General features: G+C 39.2%; 1 protein-coding gene across 1 annotated transcript in view; it reads left to right on the plus strand.

Annotated features, from left to right (window-relative positions):
- Nucleotides 1-24920, plus strand: part of whrna (whirlin a) — a 120178-nt gene that overhangs the window by 53178 nt on the left and 42080 nt on the right. Inside the window, exons 2-3 of the mRNA XM_041058987.1 lie at nucleotides 5559-5777; nucleotides 10158-10283. Of these exons, the coding sequence (XP_040914921.1) occupies nucleotides 5559-5777; nucleotides 10158-10283 (345 nt within the window). The remainder of the gene's footprint in view (nucleotides 1-5558; nucleotides 5778-10157; nucleotides 10284-24920) is intronic.

Raw genomic sequence — 24920 nt, forward strand, 5'->3', positions numbered from 1 at the left:
ACTGATACATCAAGTTGAACCTTTCTCACTATCTCATGTAGTGCTGCTGGAGGCCTTTTGAGTCCTTTAGTAGTCCTGGGTGGTGCCAGCTTGTCTTCAAGGTTGAATTCACAATGAACGGCATCCTGTTGCGTCTTGGGTGTTTGACTCCATATGTGTGAACAGGGTATTAGAGAAGATGCATGTTATGGCACTTCTACAAATGGCTTCAGCATTCAGCCATGACAGTTGCTGCTCGGGGTCTGCGTGTGTGTGTGTGTGTGTGACTTTTTGTCAGGGTTTGGGTTTTGCCATCTTGTGGAGCACTCCTTCAATACAGGAAGAAACTTTCCCAGTTTTACCTTCGTAGTTAATTGATTATTTTAGTTACGTTAATTATATTTGAGGTTCCAATATAAGTTAAGATTAAGTTTGTGTAAGTCCCTATTTCATATGTCTTCAGAGTAGGGTCCTGATTGTGAAGCTACTTTTGCCGTGTGTGATGTACACAAACATATACATGATATTTTTTAAATATCGCATTTTAGCATGAAGCTTTGTTTGTGGGAGTGAATTCATAACAGTGCATACAAGCATATATACACCTATCTTTCATACATATGTACACGCCTGTATGTATGTATATGCATGAATATATGTATGTATAGTCGTGACAGTATGCATGTATGTGCTTAGCACCTGTATACATGTATGTGCATATGAAGCATTCAGTTTTTGGCCAGACAGCCTCTCATATCTGTGTAAAACAGATCTCCTATGGTTGACAGATGTTTTGTGACAGCAGTAAATAAACAGGGTAAAAGGCAATTTTCCTGGTTGCTTTTTGGTTTCATGTACCTTCCATGTCTGTGTCTCTTTCATACATCTGATCTGTGTCTTAGCGGGCTGGTGTGTTTGTTTGTGTGTGTGTGACTGTGTGCCCAGATTGCACGCTTTGATGCACTTGTGTTTGCCTGTGCGTTATGTGTGTTCATGACAACTTATCAAATGTGCAATTAGCAAGAACAATTAGCGTTGAGTGGTTTCAGCTCTACAGCCAAATCATCTGCCAGCAGCAAAGAAATGCTTTTAACAGAAGACTGGTGGAGCTTTTTCTTTAACTCTCATAAATCCTCCTGTCTGAACCAAAACCTCAGTTGAACCCTCGTGAAAGCAGCTACTTTGTGTTCTTGAGAAGGACATCAGGTAGAGCAGTGGGGACTTAGTTCCATTTGGGGCCTTGTGTTGCCAACCTAGCAGTTTTATCACCAGATTTGGCAACCTTTAATGAGGTCATTCTTTTGGCAACAACTGGGACATTAAAGACTGTCTTTCTATGAATTAATTCCATCCATATTGTCTTTATGTGACTTTATCAGTGGTAGTATGCTGGTGAAAGACGTCTTAAATATAACCTTTTAGACTTGCCATGCAGCAGCAGCACTTCACAAATAACAGTGGCCGTGCTTTTTCCAGTCACTCAACTTAACTGACTTATTTAACATTTCATAGTGGAATCTTTATTATTTATTTATCTGTGGTGGGTGTGGTTAAACTGGCAATGTGCCACCAATGGGCTAAGGTAAAGAAAACACACAGCTAACTGGTAAAAATCTTTTCAGACTTGTAAATGTGTAATCAACTTTGAACATGCATCCCTTTCCAACACACCTTTTGATGTTAAGTAGTTGTGTGGTCATGTCACATGTATGCATATTAACACATGACATCACCTAATGCTTTCTATTTACAGTAGATATTTAGTTTGCAATACTATTGGGGCCATTTAATAGGGGCTCCTCACATTAACAGGCTTTATGGTTTCATCCCTCATGCCTCATGTCAAGTGCTTTCCTGCACTATAATTTTCCTGACTCTGGCTACCGTTAAACCTCCGACAGTATATGACCATGCATTTCTAGGTGATGGAATTGGTTGGCCTCTACAGCCGGGCTTTGTGCAGTCAGCTTTTGTGGATGGAAATGGATTTGCCTGGACTCTCATGAGAGCGTATTGTTTTTTTTTTTCCGAAGCATCGTCTGAAAGCAGTTTACCTGCCGTTGCCATTTCCCATTATGCTCTGCAATATATTCTATTATTTTCCCAGTGCTGTTTGTTCTGATTGCAAGCAGGGCTGAGCTTCTTCATCCCAGTGTCACAATCAGCACTTTCCTCCAGGGACGACGCATTAGGACCACTGTACCGCGGCTGCTTCGTCAATTATCGCTGTTTCTTATTCACAGGATGGCGCAGCCTGTTAAACCTGCTGCCCTCCCACTGCCGCCTCTATTAGCCTCCATCTTTTCTTTTCTTTTCTCCTTGTGTGTCATGGTGGCTAAGTCCAAACACTCCCGCTTCTCATTGCATCTAAACACTGCTCATTTTGCTTTCTTCCTCCCTTTACTCTGAATGCAGTTAAATTTCTCAGACCAACACACACCATGATACCGCCTGTTTGAAACTATAAATCAAAGTGATGCTCTTTAGCTGGTTGGCAAAGTGGCAAAGAGAGAAACTGTGGCTGTGCATAGCTGTGTCCTAGTTCCATAATAATAGTGTACAGTACGTCCTACATACTTCATATTATGCAGTTTTTGCAGTTGGAATAGAAGAAATCAATAAACTTTACAATTTTGTACTAACAGGAAATCAAGTCAGGCGCTGATGGGTGTCCGCCTACCAGCTAAGATGATATTTAATACTTTTAATACTCACCACCTTCAACATTTAATGTTTTTATTTTTTATTTTTTTCTTGAGGAAATTTCACACACTGTTTGCTACATGTGCTGCAAATTCATTTTGCAAACAGTGCAATTTTGATTGCATTTCCCAACCCCCTGGTGAAGTCTGGTGGCTCAGAGGGATATAACACTTGTCATGTGCTCATGTCAGAATTTTATTTTGACAGAGCAATTATCCTTTTTGACTTCACACTGTTTGAGGTTTTGTGTGCTCTTCCGAATGCGAGCATCTCTGCCTTTTAATTTTATCTTCTGTGTGTGTGTGTGAAGGTTACTGCTGGTCTGCCTGCTCAAGAGCTGACAAACTCATCTGTTTTATCTTATCTTTTATCTATAACTTATATCTGTTTAAGTAATAGATAAACAGCAAGTCATCACCTCTCTGAGAGGCATTTTGGACCAGCCAGAGTGATCAGCAGCCGGACCCACAGAAATCCTCTGAAATCCACAGCACTGTAATAAGTAATATTTTGGAGTTGTTGGATGGAGAATGTTGACTTCAATAGGCATTTCAACAGAAGCATTTAGTGTGTGTGTGTGTGTGTGTGTGTGTGTGTGTGTGTGTGTGTATATATATATATATATATATATATATATATAAACATCAAGAGAAGAAAGAATATAGCTCCAGGTGGAGAGACAAAGAGGACATTTCCGTTGAGGAGAAATCACTTTCTAGTTCCAGCGAGTATAATGTGTTAGGAGTTTTCAGGATGCCAATTTGAAGCCGATTTTGAAGATGGTGGGCTGACATGTCACCTATTTGCAGATGATGTTGTCCTGTTTGTCCTGAGTGTGATGTCTGATGTGTCACCATTGCAGTAGTATGTATGATGATAAAACTCAGCGAAGCGAACCCTGGCCTGCAGTAATGAAGGCTTTGTACCTGTAATGGAAAAATACAATTTAGTGTTCTTTTATGTAGGCAGATATAATTTAGTGTTCTGAATACACAGGATGTACATTCCCAGCACATATGGTACATGTTCCTCCATGTCTTAGGTGTGTTTTATGTATTGATCTTCCGGATGTTTCAGAGAATCTGGGGAGAGCATTAAATTTATAGAAGCATTAGATTCATCTAAGGGAGTGTTGAACTGACCTTGTGTAGGATAGACACAATGACTTTTCCTGTGTAGAATAGTATATATAATATGGCAATGACAGGTTTACACCTTCTGTAAACAGCAAGTATAACGAGAGAGGAGCAGAGCTCACATTTCGAGTCCTTGCAGGAAGACTGTGGGACTGGGTTGACTGTGTTGTGCATGGCTCCTCTTTAAAGGTAGTAAAGCTCAGAAAAGACATTCTCTGCTCTGTGAGTCTTTGTTACAGAAATTTCAACCACCGTACCAAACCCGGGCACAATGAACTCTAAATCTTTAGATTACCCAGTCACTATTGGTTTTCTCTCTCAACTGATACAAGGAGCTGAGATGAGATTTCTCCACAAGCTAACCTCAGCCTACATGATATTGTGACAATCGCACTGATTGTACCTCTGCAGTATATTGAGCCACTATGTAGTTCATGAACCTGTTGACGTGAGCAGTTGAAGATCCCCCAGTAAGGAGCCATAGGAAGTTACTGGGTAAAAGGACATCTGACCTACTCACTGAGTTGCAACTATGATCCTGACATTGAAAAATGATCTTATATCCCTGTCGTCCTTAATACAATATAATACAATACAATACAATACAATACAATACAATACAATACCATTACAGTAAAATAATGCATGAAACCTTTACACTCTGAGACCATCCCATTCTTTTCAAATCTCTTAAACTAAAGAGTGTCAGACTTCCTGGCTTGACATTTGTTTATTTGTACTGGATGGTACTGAGCTGTCAGCCTGATCAAAGCAGTGTCTGTGGACGATGTAAAGGACACCAAGTAGTGTGGACATTGTCAAAACTTTTATTTGGGAAAGACTGATTAAATATTGTTTCATTCCACTAAATTCATGATTTTGCATTGAAAGCATTGTGTGGGCTGTAGAACTCTAAAGTTATAAAATCTATGAGCAACATATTCCACTAAGTGGAGGCATCAATCGTTATTTAAGTTACAGAGCTAGAGCAGTAATGTATTAATCTGGTTACACAGTTTAGTGCAGCAAGCCACAAAATTAAAGAACCCACAGCCCCGCCCATGGCACGACAACACTGTTTATACTGTATGTTTATTATTGTCTACCTGCGTCAGGTATTATAGTCAATTTTGAATCAGCAACATTTGTGATCATTTGTAGTCTGAAATGAAAGCAGAGGTCCTGTCTGAGGCTGTTTGATCAGTAAGAGTTTCAACCCCATTCAGTCTGATTTCTCCAGACCACCGGGCACACGGGAATACATTGATCTGCAGAGGGATTGCACATACAGCAAAGCGATCAGGAGGCAATGAGGCACAGCCAACAGCAATTTTCAGCAGCTACGTGTTAGAAATGTGTTTGCTGTTGTGTGTCTGTGTGTGAGTGTTTGGCCATTTGGGTTTTTTTTTTTTTTTTTTTTGGGGTGGTGGAGAAGCACTGCAGAAATTGGTGGCTTCTCTATAATCTTGAATTTTCGGTCAAATGTTCTTTTCGGCCTGTTTTAGTGTTGTGTCTCTTTAATATTCACTGCTATAACCTCTGTGTTTGTGCCCATGCAAGTATGTATGTGGGAGAATGTTATGGTCTTATAAAGTCAAATTAAATTGATTGGAGTGTACTCTTCAAACCTGAGCTCATGTATGTTGTTCTGGGAAATACAAATTTTTGAGTTTTGTTTATAATGTGTCCTGAATTCCCTCTCCTCTCTCCTCTCTCCTGTCTCCTCTCTCCTCTCCTTAGGTGCTGAAGGGCAGTAAAAAGCTTTGCCTCTCTGTGCGTTCAGTTGGCCGAATTCCTGGTGGCTACGTCACCAACCATGTTTATACCTGGGTTGACCCTCAGGGTCGGGGCGTGTCTCCTCCTCCTGACCTGCCCGAGCATCGCAGCGCCACCCTGAGAAGAAGCGACAGCCAGCGACGCAGCAACATGCAGCTGCTGCAGGAGGGAGACGAGAAGAAGGTGAGACTTTCACATGGGAAGCAAAATACTGGAGTGCTGGAATATTGAGATCAGCGTTTCCAATGTCCAAATCTTAGTTCTACCTTCAAAGGAATGATATTATCAGGGGAGAAGTGAAATATTCAAATTTGAATGTGCCCAGAATTGTGTATGATGAGTCATAATTTGAAATCTTTTCTAGGCGGCCATGACATTAATTCATTCAAAACCTTAACACTCCCTTACATCTGTGAGGCACTTTTAACATTTTCTTTTACTACCAACAAATTACTTGCATAGATAGATTCTTGCATTTCTTTAAATCTCAAAAAGTTAATACTAAAAAATATAAAATTTAAAAAAAAAGTGTTAAAAGGTAAACTAAATTAAGAAGAGCTAAAGGAAGAAAACTGGGTTTATTCATCAATAAATCATAAATACTGTAACAAATATAACAAAAAGAAATATGGGCGCTAACACAAAGTTTGCCTCTGTAACAGACGTCATGCTGTGAACTGACCTTAAGACTGAGACAAGGATTATTGTTCACATTCAGCCTAGTTAAGGAGAATGTTTTTCCTTCTGCTGACGAAGATCAACAGGTCCTGTTTGCTGCACTGTGACTCTGTGACTCTTAGCTCCACTTGACTTGACTGAAGCATGTTGGTATTCGCACTGTACCTGCAGGAGCATGTTTTTGTGTGTGACTTGGTGATGGTTTGCTATATAAACAAATCCATCCCACATCATTGTTATCTGACATGGCCATTTTAATTTTGGAAAACCACTGAGGTTGATTTGTAAACATGAAAATTCCCACAAACTATCCACTTAAACCTTTTTCTGTATAAGTGAGATGACAAATATGTCTTGCATTTGCAGAATCATGCTTCAGTTATATCAGCAACCCTGAGTTTTAGTGGACTTTGACCAGGAAGAGGAAAAGTGAATTATAACAGACAAAATATGATAGGCTCTGAAAACATATCAAAAACTTAAACAATAAAAGTATTTGGACCTTCATTCCCACAAAACTCCACCTTCTCACCACCTCATGACCTGCAGGGAAGGAGCTGTCAGAGCTCTTTAAAAGATTTATTACTCCAGAACTTTCAATTTTTCAGCAGCTGAGAGCCACACATTAATCTTAACTGCTTCAGCTACATTAATACAGGCTGTGGTTAATGCCATGCAGATAATGTTTTGAAAATATTAATCCTGCAGACAGATTGGCTTTTGTGGCTTCTTCACTCCTGTTCAAAAAGAAATTATTATCCATTTCTGATATTTAGTTACTTTTAATAAATATGTCATGTCGAATAAAAAAAAACAGGTAAAGCCAGTTTTTTCTGATGTGTGTCTGCGTGTGATGGGTTTGAGGTGGAGAACTACCTGAAATTTTCAGGAGGTCACTACTGACCCAGGGGGAAAATGTGTGTCATTTGCAAATACCTGCAAAATGCATGGCATTCCCATGAGCCTCAGCTGCACTAGCAGATGTTGGCAATGTGAGCACACTAAACCAAGATGGTGACAATGGTAAACATTATACCTGATAAAGATCAGCGTGTTAGCATTGTCAGTGTCACCACTGTGCCTCGCAGAGATGCTGATGTGGCTGTAGACTCTTTGTCTCCATTTTCAGTCCACTTTCTAAAGGATTTGCCATCAGCTCTGTAGTTTAGGGGCAGTTAAAAAGCTGCGCTCCGCATTAAACAAACTACAACTCTTTGATACACAGCACCTGAAGGTCAAAACTGCTGCTGCCATTACTTTACTATACTGCAGGTGATGCAGGCTGGCATTTGTCAGACTGCTCTGTAAATCACAGAGCAGCCTGTGGAGAATCTGCGGTGTGCTTGGCACAAATTAGGTTGTGAATTTGTAGAACCCCGTCCCATGAGGAACTTCACATCTCTAACAATTGTACTCAAAGTCCTGTCATGTCAGTTAGTAACAAGCTGACACTAAATTTATGCCTTTGGTGTTTTGAGTCCTAGAAACGCTGTCCAAAGCTACCACAGTTGCCTCTTCAGCATTATGGGTACAGGTGTGCTCGGCAATCATGACATCACCAAGGGGAAGTGACTCAATTTAGCTTCTCATACACACACAGTGCTAATTTCACTCATTATAACACAGTATAATTCAAGAATGCCGTCTGTGATTAAATGCACTTGTGTATCCCAAACAAAGGCTCTACAAGTTGTGCCTCAGATTACATTGCTTACAAAACAGAGAAACACTGGATCACTTGGACTCCTCTTAGACAGAGAGAGAGAGAGAGAGAGATCATATTGAATTGATTGCATGATAACAGCTGATGCCAGGGAACACAATGAGCCTTAAGAGCTGCTTTGTGCTGCCAATAAAAGAGGGATGAGTCTGGTAATTAAAACTTTTCTCCATGTCCTGCATAAATGTCAAAGAGAACAAGAATGCCTCCATATTCCCACCGAGCAAAGTTGGCTGGCTCTCCTCCAATAAGCAGACAGTTATTAAAAAAAAAAAAGACTGCAGCACCATATGCACTGAATGAAAGTAAGATTTCTGTGCCAGGTGCCAAACCTACAGCAGCAGGAAAATACGATGGACGAAACAGACACTGATTAATAGAGATATTTGCATATGTGTCATCTTGTGGTTTGCCAGGGTGCAACTGATTCCCCTTTTCAATCTGGAGAAGAGACAGCTGCATTAGGATCACACCAAGAAATGAAGCAGCCTCACTGCGATGGAGGAAAAGGACAATTTAAATTCTGGCACACTGCTGAACCTCTCCAAGTGGACAATGTAAACTTTATTGTGATCTCTTTCCAGAGGTCCATATTTTGGAAATGTTCAGTTCATCCAAGGAGCCATTAGTGAAAGATAGAGGCAGAGGTTTTTAAAATGAAGTCTGGGTAATACATTCATTTTTGCTTGAGGCTGTAAAGTTTGAGATCTAGTTGTTAGCTCTCTAAGATGAAGGGTTACAAAACAGGTAAAATCTTAAAATATAATCGAGCCATTTCAAAAAGATGTAAAGTAAATCGCTGTTAAGCAAAGATTTGGGGATCATGAGCATGTACTCTCGTGTGCCATGAACAAAGATGGCTATGATGCTAATAGATTACTGAGATGAGGGAGCTAACGGCTCCAGGGCCAAAGCAAATAGCTGCAGAGTTAAGGGACACTGTTGATGATATGACCCAGAGGCACCAAACAAAGACGAGTAGATTATACCAGCCAGAGTCACTGCCAGAGGGTTAAAATAAGCAGTTTTATCAGACAAATGAACCCATCATCCAACTCTATAGCCTCCAGAACAGACCACAAATAGGACCAAGTCTTTTAAAGGCTTTCATAGATCAAGGCATGGGAGGGAGGTTAATATCTATAGCTGCTCCACTGTGTATATGTGGAGCAGATGTCTTATACTATCTGAAGAATTTACCTCTGGCAAAACTGTCATGATCACAGCAAATCACACAATTCAAAAAAATCTATAAATCCACGTAACACAAAGACGCAGTTCCTGCCAAAAATGATGGTACCCTTTGGTTATATTTGAGGCTGGATTACAGTAGCTGTTATAGCAAACACTCCTGCTATAATTAACATTTTTAGAGAGAGATAACTTGCATGCTCAGTGTATGTTGAGCAGTAATGCGTCTAGAGGACCCTAGAAGCCTGAGAAGAATTCTTCTTTGATGCTTTTAGTCTAGGTCATCTTCTCTTTTGTGTGTCAAGTGCTGTTCTAGTTCCTTGTTGGAGTGATTCTCAGGTGGATGCATCAGGCCCACTCCACTGTGAAATGCATCATATTTTACTTTGTAAAATTTTTGTCTAAACCACCTTAATCTATTTGATAGACTATCAATAAACGACTGCTTCCTCATTACTGAGTCCTTGTTGAGGTGACAAACTCTTAAACATATAACCTCTTTCACACCAGTTAAATACTGCAGTGTTTACTCTGAAACTCTAGCTTTCTTTTGAATGTTTTATCGTTGTAGTATTTTGAGAAAATGTACCCATTTATGCTTCTGTTAATTAAGTTGCATTGATGATTTCAGCAAAAACACAAATGTAAACTTAAAGGGATTTAATATTTAACTTTTCACGTTGAAGATGAGCCTTTTTAAACAAACTGATTGACCAAATCAGTCATTCCTCCGATCACAATGGATTAAGCCTCTTCATTATTGGCTCAGAGTCTCCACATCTAAGTAGCTCCTTATTTTTCTGCCGACAAATCCCGGCTTGGAACAGGTTGGTCATTTTCTCCATGCGTGTTGTTTCACATCTCCATTTCACTGTGAACAGCTCGACACCATGGACAATGTTGATATTCAAAGTGTGTCTGGTTCAGATACTATTTCAGATATTTAACCCCACGTCTCCCTCTGTCTTTAACAGGTCAACTTGGTTTTGGATGACGGCCGCTCTCTTGGTCTGATGATCCGGGGCGGAGCAGAATATGCTTTGGGTATTTACATTACCGGAGTGGACCAGGGATCAGCAGCAGAGTGTGGAGGACTCAAGGTATCACTTCTGTCTATCTTTCACACACTGTCTCACTTTGATTTAACCTATAAAATCTGCAGCTGTTTAGATAAGAGTTGTTCATTGTTGGGAGCTTGCTGGGGAAAGCTCATGGTAACTCCCTCTCTCTCATACTCAGCTTCTTGTTCTTCCTTTTCTGAGGCTTTTCAGCACACTTCTCACACAGTGTTGGCGCCTAATACATGTATGGTATATCAGGATATGAGTCTCATTAAATTATTTTAGGCTTCATGTCGTGTTATAAATGTTGCAAAATTTTCAGAACCATGCAAAATGTCAGCCACTTTCTAACCGCAGTTAAATGCTTCCCCCCGTGTGGTTTAGTTTTTTTTCTTTTTGTTTTTTGCTGGCAGGCGACGCTTTGCATGAGAAGTAACTGTGTACCATTATTCTCTCAGCAGCTGTAGGGTATTACATTATACTGGTTTCAACATCTAATGTATCGAATATGTAGTCCATTTTCCCCCTGTCAGTTTCTTCTTCCTCACTGCAATTTTACCCTCATGCATTTGATAAGTGTCACCACAAGGAGTCATGAGCTTGTTTCCACCCCATTGTCCACCCCAAGTGAGGGGTTGCACCTAGGTAGAGCGTGCAGCGTGCTCTATTCGCACATCGGCTCAATTGGACATCACATGGACTTTGTACTATGGAGCTGCTTCAACTGGATCTAAATCCCTTTGACCACCAGTTCCTAATACCCTAGAAAACGTCTGGTAGAGTCCAAGCAACAACCCAGTAAAATGCTTCTGAGTCAGTAACAACCGCTGGTGCTAATTTGAACACATCATTAGCAAGTTATTAGCAATAAGATGGGAACTTGAATTCAACATTTACACGGAATTATTATTTTCAGTACATAACACTTTGTAGGTACAGCAGTTTTCTACAAACTTTACAAATGTATTGATTCCTGAGAGGGAAGTTATTCTGTTCACGTGTTGCACTTACAAAGAAGTCAGAGCATAGGGTCAGGTACAGAACAGCTGGTGGATATTTAATGCAATGTATTAAAAGTGCCAAGGAGCCATCCAGGATCAGGGTTTATCAGCACTGAGGCTGTCAGTGATTAGACAGAATACGATTATAACCAGTGGGACATCTCGTATTCCTGGATCACATTTACTCCGCATATCTACTGTTCACTCTGTCTAGAAGTGAGACATCTCTGGCCAGTGGGGACATTTCCTTTAAGATGACAATGACCTGACAATTCTGAGCGACTTTCTGGAACATGCCACTTTCTTTGCCTTACACTCTCAAATTTCCTTCTACTCGAGGCTTCTCTTCGTCAAATTGCTACTCCTGTTCATCTTCACCATATGGGCTGTCAAAAATAATAGCTCTGAGGTGTTTGAACAAATTAGGGAGAACATATGCTGCGACTATGCTAGTTTAAAATGTTGTGTTTGAGTCCTGAAAAGTGAGTAGTGTTCTGGTAAAACAGCAAAAACTTACACACTTAAAGCTCTAAATAGTTTTACTATTTGTATATTCTAAGAAGAATAAATTAATGAATGATTGATTTTCAAAACTTGTGTTTTTAAGAAATTGGATGCTATTAGGCTTTATAATAAAATCTAAAATCTTTTGCTATCATTGTTATTATGATAAGGACAGAAGAAAAGGCAATAGATGCCATTTTCAGTTTCATATTTCAGACTGATGCACAGATTTAAACTGGGTACACACTGATCTCTGAATATTAGGTGGTAAAGAATCCATCCATGAATAGCTTTGGTTGGTTTGCTTACAGACGTGTTCGTCATGGTGACATGGCGACTGGGGGAGAGTGAGGATGGACGTATCCTCCCTTTAAGCCCTTCATCTCATGCCTGTTAGTGATCAGCCCATCAACCAGCCAATTATGCAGACATCTATTAGAGGGCCCACACCGACGCACACGCTCAGCATAGCATCTTGATGTGGAGTGTCATTAGTGCCTAGAAAGGTGTCTTATTATTAAAAGGAGCGGAAAGGAAAGACAGGAGGCAGGAAAGGTTTTAAAATACCATGATATGACACAGGCTTTTTTCCTACCTTTTTCTGTTTCTCCTCTTTATTTCATATTTATCAAGGAGTTAGTACTGCATCTTGAGCTGTGCTGTGATGTCCATTTTAAGGAATATGTTTTGGAAACATGAACACCCCCACCCTATTCCCCCCAACCCCTCTTTTTTTCTGGTTTGGTGCCTGGTAGATGAGTATTGGGAGTGGAATTTCATCATTTAGAAATATTGGAATAAGTACAACGCAGTAGACCATTTATTGCGAGTGAGCACACTGAGTCCCGTGTGCAGTGAAAGAAACAAAGATCTAAATAAAGCACATCATCCTGTCTGGTGCGATGTGTTGCAGCGAGACTTTTGTTGATTTGGATGCTCCAGTGGACACCAAGCTTTACCTGCGGGGGCCAAATGCGAGGCGCTGTCTCGACAGAATTAGGGGGAGTTCCAAGAAAGAGTAAACTGAGGAGAAGCTGCACACCGATCGACAGCCTCCCACATTCAGACACAGACACAGTTTGCTTAGTGTGTGGACATGCTTTCTTGGGTAGATAGGTGAGACACGCTAATGCTGTAAAATAATACTCAGAAATTAATATTTAAAGTTCTGAGCCGAGATAGCCATTAAAATGGGTCAAGAACATATCTGTAGAAAATATCATATCTCCAAGGAGCTTATTATTCTATATAGCCCTCACTGTTGGCATCAGCAGCGCAGTCACTGGTGTTTCTGGGATTGTTAGTGCCCAAGGCGAGCTCATTAAAGTATGAGTCCTGTAAACAATGTCCTTCAAGATATTTAGAAAACATGCAGGAATTTATATTCAGTGTATGTAAATCTAAGCAACCACAACAAAAATAAAATCTGTCTGGCGACCGTAGGTCTGATGAAAATGTGTCACTAAATTCCTGCTGTAATTAAACCTGGCATTTGTGAAAGGCATTTCACAGCAAGTATGAAACACATTTGCAGTCTGTAACATCAACGAACAATAACTTTTCTACACCGAACTTTGCATTTTTCAAAAAGGACATAAACCTCCTCCTCACAGCGAACTCATCCCTTTCACCAGAGGCTGCATCCATGTGCTGCTCGTACAGCATGTTTGTTTTGGAGACGTGACATGAATCATATAATTTATTACTTTTATATTTTTTATCAATATTTTTAGCAAACACAAACAATGTAAAGCTGATCTGGACATAAGTCAGTGTTGCAAGATGATGTCTAAGTGCACAAGTTCTTCTCAGAAGTTGATATGACAATGAGTTTTTTTTTCTTACACACAACTTAAAACCTAAAAAATGATTGAAGCTAAAGACCGTTAATAGTGTTTAAGCGGACGTCAGGCCTCAGGCCTCAAAACCTAAATGAATAAAGTGCACTTCTCGAATTTCTACATAGATGAAAGACAGAAGTGATGCACTCTGGCTGCCATAGGAGGTTGTATTTGTAATTTAAACACAAATTACAATGTTTGTAGCCTCTCCGAGGTTATTGTTGGCTGCCTAGTGACCTACCGATTCACACTGGCCTTATCATTTTATCTTTGTTGGGTGCAAGTGTGGTTATAAATGATAAATAATTAGGGTTAAGAAGAAGTAATTTATACGTCTGAAGATGAACACATGACATCTCTGTGACTTCTTTTGATTTGATAGAAAGGAAAAAGATGGAAAGGAATACTATGAAATTTAAGTCAGTTTGCCTTGTTACTGAGATAGTTAATGGGGAATCTGGAGAGCAGAAGTAACTAGTTTCAACCTGTCATATTATGAAATCAAAGCTACATTTATAGAAAATGTGTAAACATTAAGGTGATGTTAATGTTGATTTATTCAAACATTGTTGTCAGAGATTCTTTATTTGCTCTGGCAAATGGCAACTCTGTAGATGATGAGTCTCACTCGTCTCCAGAGATCAGGGTTCACCTCTCAGCAGGGAAGCAAGCTGCACTTCTCTCAGATTAGACACATTTTATAATAAAAGGACATCAGATAGTGTGTAACAGGATGTTCCTGTACAGAAGGATCTGTGCGAGGTTATATCTATGAAAGCAGTCTTTTACACCGTCCTCAATGTCAGTGTCACAGCCTGGTTGAACCTCCACCTGTACCAGACACTGTTTGTCTGCCTTACTCTTGCAAAGTAAATTTGATTTACTTCTCTTCTGCCTTTTTGTATAATTTTGTTTTCAGTATCTTTTGGTGTTGGGCTAGAGTTCAGAGTGTGAATAGTTTCATAAATCATTTACTAAAAACTCATCTATGGAAACAACACCTGTGGTTGAGCTTCTGCTTAATATGAATACATTGTCCCTTGTCTAGTTTTGTATTTTGTTTGTAGTATCACGACACTTACTGGACTTGATGTGTGGGAGGACTGGCTTTGTCAGATTCTGCAGACCTTGTTATCATGGACCTGTATGTGCTACAGAATATAAGCTGCTGCAAAACTTGTTTTTGACCTTAGAGAAACATTTCGATGGCGGGGCATTGACATTTTTAAAGTTTTTACCTTCAGACATATGGTGATTCAACAGTTGTGCTATACCATATGCAATAGACAGGTGTTCTGGCTTCTGCTTAGCTTTGCTTCATTATTATGTATTAAAGTGGTCTTGGAATGGAATATGATTGATTCAGTGGTAATAACTGAGTGCACTGGCAACATGGAGGAATTTGTTTGGCTCTGTAAACCTCTGGTTTCTATTTTAAACATTTTACTTGGACTGAATCTTTATTTTCATATACACAGATTCATTCATTACAAGGCTGTTGAGAACAGGATCAAGCCGAGCCTTGACTCATCATAAATGTGATCTAAATGACCACCTGATAATATAAACCACGTTGCTCCTATTGTAAGTAAACTTTTTTTCCAAAAACAAAAAGATCCAAGAAGCTGACTCTAAATTTAAGCCCTCTTTGGGTGATAATTCAGAGGGATCCATTGTGCATCCTAAATAGTGTCGCAAACAAAGCCTCGGGGCACAGACTCATACGAGCTGAAGACTTCTCTGATTGCCAGTGCTCAGCAGGAGAAGATGCTTCCTCATAACTGTCTACAACACTAGTGCGAACACTTCAGCTCCTGACCTTCCAGCCCACTGCCTTTCCCTGTCTGTGTCTATATGCTGGTTTTCATCTGGGTAGTATGACTATGATGGATGGCTTATATCACTCCCAGGCTTCTATAATCATCACACCACCAAGATGTCACTGCCTCGCCCTTCAGTCTCAGAGAAAATGAAAGCTTGGCTGTGTAAACGTTACCACATTGCTTTACTCCCCTGTCGCACCCTCTTTCAATGGGAAGCCTTGTGAAAACCTATGCCTTGTGAAAAAACTGCAGAAATTGATGAACTTAAGATTGACATGCAAATGTGTGCATTTGAATATATATGTGTAAGTTTGGATGAGTCCAGAGCACAATTTGTCTAATCACTAAAAGCCCCTATATTGCACTTTGGCTCGTTCACTGCAATCTAAAAGAGGAGAAAGGTCAGTCCTGCCCAGTGCCCTTTTGTTGACATCTGCCTGGTTCGGTTTAATTTAATTAAAGCTGAGGGAGAAAGGTCAAACCTACTGTGATGCCAACACATGAAGATAATCAGTGACGCAAGTGGGCACAATTAAAATTTGTATTTGACTCCTTCCTTCTCCTATTGTTGGTTCATCAAGGTAAACTCATAATTAAGGAGATATAGCTGAAGTCTGCAAGTTAGAATAAACATTCTTTCCTTTGTTTCACTTTCACTCAAATCCAAACACACACACATAAACTGTGTGTACACATGGACCATGTCTAACTGAATAAAGAGAGTACCAAACACGTAGATGGATTAAGGCCAAGTATTTTCAATTTGCACAGAGGTGATTTTTCCATCCTCTCTGATGATAAAGCAATCCTGCTGAAAGAGCACAAAACAAATCAGGACAAAGAAAACACTTGGCGAGCCACAAGGTTTGGGTGTGTGTGTGTGTTCCTCTCTTACCAGAAAAAAAAAGCTTTTAAGATTTTGTTTTAGCAACACTAAAGTCCTGAAGATCACAACATATCCAATGACACATTAATGAAGTGACACCAAAAGTGACACCAAAAGTTCATGTCTTTTGTTTAAAAAACAAAACAAAACAAAAAAAAAACACTAGTCAAGTTAAAAATTAAGTTAAAAATTCACTTTGAGAAGATGTAATTCTTGGAGTTCCTCAGGAATTGAATTCAGTTCCCATCTTTTTTTTTTTATTAAATTCTTTCTTCTCTCCACATGGTGAACCCTGATAAATTCAGTACCTCAAGTACTTCACTGACATTAATACAACACACCTTCTCCAAACCATTGTTGAGAAAACTTTACTTATAAGTATTTAATGTTGCAGTAGTTAAAAAAAAAAACTAAATTAAGACATGGATCAGTACTACTCAGTGATTCAAAAAGTTTGGATTCTGTCAACTAATAAAAAGATGTCAGAGACTAAAGAACCATCTTTGATCATATTTTATGCTGACCAGCCTTTGATGTTAAAGAGATCTATCCACTTTTCTTTTACTCAAGTCAAAAAGCATTTCCAAACACAGCAAGCATGTTAAGCCACTGAAATGAAATTTTTGCTAGATTGATTTTTACCTCCAGTTCATAGAAAAAGATAAAAGAGTATGAAATAAAATCCAAAATAGTGACTTCTGGGCTGTCCTGGTTGCTCTGCTATAATAGGTTTAAAATTGACCTGGATCCTTTTGTTGCTTTGTAAAATTTCCTCTCACCCAGTCTGGCTGCCTCTCCTCACTGTGGGCGGTTTAATAAAGCACATCTGCCGTAAAGGTAATCTTTAAAAGAGCATTTCTTTTTAAATGGTGTTGAGTGTCTGGGGACATGACGCATTCCCAGATCATTTCTGGTGAATCTGTGACTGAGGTATCCACATTCTTTTTTCAGTGGGGAAATGTACTGAGCTGCATTTCTGAGCTCCCATCCAAGGTAGTCTGTAATCCAGTCCACAGGGATTCAAAGAAAAATACCAAGATGTTGAACAACTAGACGCCATTAAATATAACTCTAATATGTGATATCTTTTCCCACCTTCTGCTCCCATGTCGACTCTTTCCTATCAAGGACTATCTGTCCTAGAAACAGACTGAAAAACTACAAAACTTAAATGACTTAGCATCACCTGTTATGTACAGTAAATTAGTGTGAGAAAAGATGAGCCCTACTGAATGACATAAAGCGTAAAGCATAAATAGAATTCAGGAGTCATGTTATTATAGAGTCAGCAGTTAAAATAAAACAACCTGTGCTGTGTTATGCATTTCAGTTTTACTTAATGTAAGTCAAAACACCACCATCTCATCACATTTACCTCAGTTGTTGTTTTCTGCAGACACACCTGAGTTTACAAAGTTAAAGGTGATGTACAAACTGTGGTTAAATCACTGTGGTGTGCAACTGACTTTCAAGTTTTAAATGCAGAGAACAAGGGAGGCAGCTTTTCAGAAAACACTGCTTATTCTTTTCTGTATGTACTGTTTCATGAGTGAAACATACATGAATATTTGTGGCATTCTCTTTAGCTCCAGTTCAATCCCATAGTGTAAACTGTAATTTCTGGCAGTTCCATACCACCACATTACTCTGTGATCAATCTGTATCTGTGTCGAAACTGTCCAACCATAAAAAAAAAAAAAAAAAAGATCCCATAGGTTGTTGGTGCAAGGAGGTTATTATCACCCACAGTTATGTTTTACTGCCTGTCTTTTTAGCAAATGCTTCCAAACAAGTGACAAAGCTCTCTTGTGGTCATATTAGGAGTAAGAGTAGGAGCATTAGGAGGTCAGGATGGAAGGATGGGTCAATAATACAATAGACTTTAACACTGGAGAGGGAGATTTGATGCCCATTTCAATACAAAACAAGCCAATGATCATTCTTTGACCTTAACCACATATTTATTATTCTAACAAAGATCATTCTCTAACCTCTGTGATTTTTCACTGTTTATGTATGGCATATCTCCTGCTGCCAGTAGAAATGTAATTTCAAGAGATGCTCTGTCATATCAAAGGGTTAGGGACAAATGACCTGTGTGTGTCATTTAGATTGGAGGACTTGTAGAGGTTACCACATGGCATGTAGTGTTAATTATTGTTTTCAAACATAGCAATACCTGTACGGATTCAGCATCTCTCTTCTGTGTTATTTGCTGTGATTGCAGGAGGATGATAAAGCACAGTGCAAGAGTATAATGGCAATTTTCAGTAACAGTGTAGCTGATAAAGGAATTACCTATGGTACTGTACATAATTTGTTTTTACAATAAAAGAGCAGAAAGGGGAAAAAAACTTTAAATGGGATTTGTTAGAAATTATGTGAAATAGCTGCTGATAAGGAGAAGTGAGAGTAATGTAATGTAGCCAAAGTAGAAGAGGAAAAGAGATTTATTGCCCCTTGAGGGGAACTTTTCTTAACTTGGTGCTGCTGCTGTTGAGGGAAACATCAAAACAGGATTTAACAAGCACAGGCAGAAACAACACCCTCTGAAACCCATGGAATTATATATGATACGAACTTTCATGTTGTTTTTAGAGCATCATTAATCCTCAGTGGTTTGAGGTACAGACATGCCATATTTCTCCTGTCTGGCAAGCCCCTGTTTGTCCATCATGCGAGCCATTTACTTCCATCAATAAACTAATAAGTAAATTTAGAAAAGATTTGGATAGTTTCCCCTTTTGCCTAAAGCATCGCTTATTCCATCTGTTTACATATCGATCAGTTCACATCCACCCTCTTTGCTGACTCCAGGTACCGTCACAGCCAGTCGGAGATTCTGGTTCAGAGGCTTGGCTGTGAGTTGCTTGAATACCCAAATGAGAGGCACACTGGATTATTCTGAGCTCAAGGCAAAGCGAAGTGGGTCTAAGTTTATTGTAGTGACAGAAAAAAGGTATTTAGTACAGCTGGGACTTTGGAGCTGATTTTTCGAGGAGACGATGTTAAGGAGAACAATGACAATGCTTCTAATTTTGGCGAAGGGACAGATCCTTACGCGGACGAGTAAGTGATGCTGTTTTGACATTAATTGTGACAGAATAGGGAAATGTGATTTTACAGACAGACCTACAGTATCTATAATGATAATACTGTATGTGCTTTACTCTGTAAGCAGCACTGTTCATTATAGTATGGCCAAGTAATGTTTGGTGGAAGTAAATAGTCTGTGAAATAAACTAAATACTACTGTAGACTATTTTAGTCCCTCCATAAATCTGCCTTTGTGTGGGGGGACAAAGAAAAGTTGTAGGAGTTGTTGTTTGTGACAATTTACAGTTGTAGTAGAGGAGAGGGGGGAGGGATGGAGAACAGCATAGACAATGGGAGAGGTGTGTGTGTGTGTGTGAGTGTGAGTGTGTGTTTGTTTTTAACAAGGCTTTGAGCAATTATTATTACCCGGCGAAAAAATAGTTGTATTTATTTATTTCATATGTTATAGTATCCTTGGGCAAGATACTGAACTGAACCAAACTGCCCTTGTGCCATCAGTGTGTGAATGGGATATATGATGTATGATGTATGTGCGTGTGAATGGGTGAATGTGGCATGTAGTGTAAAGTGATTTAAGTGGTCGATAAGACTAGAAAAGCACTTTATAAATGCAGTCCATTTATCTATAAATGTCGTCTCCCCACTCCTCCTTCGCACTCATGCAGCTCCACATCAGCGCACTCCCACCTCCACGTTTCCCGGTCGGCACTGTGCAGTCACTGTCGTAGTCCTGGCCAGATCCACACCAAACATGCTGGACCTCATCGGATCCAAACAAACTTATTGGTTTAGTTGTGTCTTCTGACCACAGAATGTGCTGCCAATATTCATCAGGCCTCTCTTCATGTTCTCTGGCAAAGTTTCTCTCTTTGGCATTTTCTTCTTGGACACCATCTGTAGGCTGACTCCGTGCTGTCTGATCAGACACTGAAACACCACTTTCCACAGATAATCCTTGTGCCAAAGCAGAAGCACTACCCTGTCATTTTTCAGTGCTAGGTTGTGTAAATAGCAAATTGTGTCTGGTGTCGTTTTTCGAGGACGGCCACTGTGCCCTCTGTTATTCGTTGTGTGGCTCTAACTTTGGGTTCCGTATTTTCAAATGTAGTGCACCCATCCTGTTAGTTTTTCATTAATATGTAAGATACAACACTTCAACTTAAAATAATGCAATTATTGTAACATGACACTGTTTTGAATTATTTAGTGATATTGCGCAGGGGTGTACTTTGTGTTGTCGTATGCTGTAAGTGTTTCACTGTGAGGTAATACGTAAATCATGTAATGATACACAAAGCAAATCAGACACCATGCAGGTACTGTAAAATATACACTTAGTGCACTTTCACAATGTACTTTTTTACTTGATCCTTTGTCTAGATGCAGTTCACATACTATACACTGTATTATACACATGCATATGCAAGAAAACACAAAGACAGTTATGGATATTAAACACAACATAAACATTAGATAATTATCATAGAAAAATACATAATAACATCCATTCTACATAAGCTGTCCTTCTTAAATATACATATATACATATATACATTGCAATAATGTGGAAGGTTGATAAAGAATAATCAGTGCTAATTTGATCCCTGGTAAAGAAACCAACAAACACTGCTGAGCACCACAGCTCAAGTGTTTGTGCACTCACCTGCTCCAAGGGCAGGCATTAGCAGCTAGCTGACATTAGCAAAAAATAATTTAACACACGCACACATTTGGCACAGCACAACACAATAGGCATTTGCTTCTACTGTCCTTGTGTTTGTGTCTGTCCTTGTAAAATAAACAATTCATAAACTAATTTTCACACCATAAAAACCTGCTGATTCCCACAGAGCCCATCTAAAATATCAAGGCCTTGTGCTTCTGAGGTACAACCAGGCTACAGGTCCATGTACAGTAGAAACTCTGCTTCCATATTTCTGCTGTGTGAAGTGGAAATGGGCTCCACTATTTCTGACTGCACAGCTGGAAAGCACTTTAAAGGCAAAGCAAGCCATTTATTTCTACTTATTATAGATATGTGACACTGTGCCCACACCAATAGAGAAACCCTGCTGTGCTGGAAGAAGAGAGAAGGCAGTTCCTTGTTTCCTGCTTTAATAAACATGAGATTCAAATGCAAAATGCACCGACTGCGGACCACACAGACAACAGAAAAATGTGATTGCTACCCACGGGCTCATTGATCAAAGTCTGAGCTGTTGACAAGCACCTGGGCTTCCTCATTTTCCTAAACCCCCAGGGACCATTGAGGAGTAAATAACAACTGCTGCACAAAAAAACCATGCCATGACACGTGTTTTTGCTCTTCTTCTCACTATTGATGTTTACGGGTTTTTGCCCTGGTGTTGTTTCGTTATTAACTGCTTTATTTACACTTAACACAATTTGAAAAATTTAACCCAGCAGTGTAGTTTCTTTTTTTCGATTAATTATATTTTATATTTAACGTGATAAATTAAGTCAAGTCAAATTTTGTTTATATAGCTTAATATCACAAATCACAAATTTGCCTTAAGGGGCTTAACAGTTTTATTACGACACGCTCAGAGGGTTAGAGAGAGGCAGTGGTCTTCAGACATTTTAGTCATCTCATCAGGACTATACTGAACTAGAAAGACGCAAAAAACTGAAAGAAAAATACTGAAAGAAGAATACTGAAAAAGAGAAGTGAGATTTAAAAAAAAAAAGAATGGTAGTGCCAATTTGAAACCTTTGAAACCTTTAGCTCAATTTACAACGTCACACTCTTCATACTGTTGCTTGATGATCATGAATTAGGGCTTACTTAGAAAATCACCCTTTTGTGCTGAGCACTGGGTTTAAAAGTAAGCACCACACATGATGTGTTTAAACACACACACACACACACACAGACACACACACACACACACACACACACACACAGTGCAAGCCCTCTTTTAAAATGCCAGTGTTAAAGGGTTTGGGATTAGAGGATTTTTTTTTTACTGTATGTTTTCTACAGAATGTATAAACCAAATCAAATAAGTTGTATCTGAAAAATATTTTAAGTCTTGGTTGGTCTTTTTCTACACTTCTGTTTCTCTATATTTCCTCTACCACTTCCACACATTCACACAGACCTGCTCAGATGCTGCTTCCCATTAGGAGTCAGGATAAGGGTGCAAGCAAGAATACAGCCCATCTGTTTCTCTGTGATGTGGCTCCTGCAGAGCTCTCTCCACATTATCAGTTGTCCCACTGAGCCAAATTCTAGTAATTGTATCGTATCTGTTGGCGCAGACTACAAAGTCACAGCAACTGCTCTGTCGTACAAATGACACAGAGGACAAATGGAAAAGGCTCTGAAGATTTTGAGTAACTGCCGTTTATAAATGCAAACTGCACATTTCCCCGGAAGTGACTGTGGGTAACTGCTCTGATGGTCATGTTTGCCAACTGAAGAGCAATAAACACGTCTCACACTGAAATATCCAATAACACAGATGGAACAAATGCTTACTCCATCCCATTTTTCTCCTTTGTGTATTTTTGAACAGTCACACACGTGTTACTGTTTATCTTGGAGAAAATATTTATTTAAAATATGTATGAGTACCTCTCACTGCAGTCAGAACACAGACCTGACAGTTAAAGTGCTCTGCTTTCTCTTTTCCACCTCATCCACTGCAAAATGTTTTCTACTCCGGGGAATTCATTTTAGTTTCATGCACATTTTTCTTAAAACAAGTAAATACCTTTGCTAAGAAAGCCACAGTCATGACATAATGCTGAGGTGTGAGAGGACCAAAAATTCTAATATAGACAAGAGACGGCTCTGCACACTTTGGTCCAGTGCAAGAATTCACTGATAAAAATAAACTCTCAGTCACTGGACCCTGTCAGACCTTTTCACCGGATATAAGACTCATCTTTGTTCCAGCACTTGGTTTTCATTGGAAATGCATTTCACATGTGCCTCCAGACTTCCATATAAAAAGGAAGAAACATATATATTGTGTATCACAAAATATCATTAAAAAACAGTCACAGTTATATATTATATATTATATAATTGATTAAAAAAAAAAAAATTTCAATTGACAGTGCCACGTTCAAAGCTCGTATTTCTCACTGATTGAGATCAAATCTACTGGCTATAGTTCACCCACATTTGTAGAATAAGATGCTGCCACTCCGCTGTGTTATGACTCACTCATAGGAAGAAACCTTGAAAAGTTCTCAGTGCCGTAGTTTGTCGGACTGAACAGACCGAATGAACTGAGCTCTCAGCAATACTGAGCTCACTGTTCAACAGGTCGTAAAGGGCCTTTGTAGCACAGACTGGCCTTTTGTTAAATCCACTATGTAAAGCGGAGTAGAGCAGAATAGTGAACAGATAATGAAAGTTTACCGCTGGGTTTACTGGGACGAAGAGGTAAAACACACTGTGAGTCAGTGAATCATCCAGAGGCTCTGACAGAAAGCAGCTTACAGATCTCATGTGTAATTTATTCTGTTTAACACAGCAGATCTAACCTGACCATTAATTATTTTTATCCCTAAATATTGTGTTACACTGATGCTGTGTCCTTATTTTTCTTTCTGTCTGTATATTGTTGTTTTTCCACCAAATGCACAAAATGTTCTGTCGGCAGGGTTTATCTTATTTCTAGTGATAGCAAAATAACCCACAGAAATTGAAATGATGTTGTGATTTTCTTTGCCACAGCTTTCAGTGAGCCAAGAAATAAATCCTTTCAAATATTTAACAGGATTATTGGTCAAAGTAGGTGATCAGCATACTTGTCTGTGATCTTATTAGGTGAGGTTTAAACTCCTAAAACTCTCATTAAGAATTTAGTTTTGAGTCCAAGGCTTTTGTTATTCTTAAAAAAATAAAAATCCAGCTGAAAATTCAGTCAGACTTCATACAGAGTCATGAACTTGTTCGAACACGATGGCAGTTGAACCTGAGTTGTCAGAGCTTAAGGCTAAAACCTCCTCACTCACTGCTCTACTTTCATGTCAGACCACTGTTTGTAGACCTGCCTCCTCACTGTAATACTTTCTGGCAAGGAAATTTATTTCTCCGAGGCTTTGTGCTCATTTCAGGAAAGTTTTGGGAGAGCAGGCTGTCAGGTCTCTATGAAGAATGTAAAGAGAAGCGATATATGATCTGCAGGCTGTATAAAAAGTCTGAACAGTTTAAGTTCCTGTCACACATGCACACTATCTTCAAATATGCCAATGGAGTATAATAAGCTTTCTATTACTGAAATTATTGTGGTTTTCTGATCTACAACAAACAATTTGTCAATAATTTTGACAGAAATACACCAGTGCATATCAGCACACTTGCTTTCCTCAGCGTATCTAGACACACAATGCACCTGCAACAATTCAGGAAGTAGCCTGATTCCACAGACTTGTATTAAGATGAACTCACATATTTGGTCACTAGGGGCAAAAATCCAGAGCACCAAACATGGAGACCACTGACCACTGAGTTCATATCTAGGAAAATAAATCAATCAGTATTAAAGATTACTTCAACCGGTACAGTATACTAGACATAAGGAGTA

Source organism: Toxotes jaculatrix, chromosome 16, assembly GCF_017976425.1.
Source record: "Toxotes jaculatrix isolate fToxJac2 chromosome 16, fToxJac2.pri, whole genome shotgun sequence".
Lineage (NCBI taxonomy): Eukaryota > Metazoa > Chordata > Actinopteri > Toxotidae > Toxotes > Toxotes jaculatrix.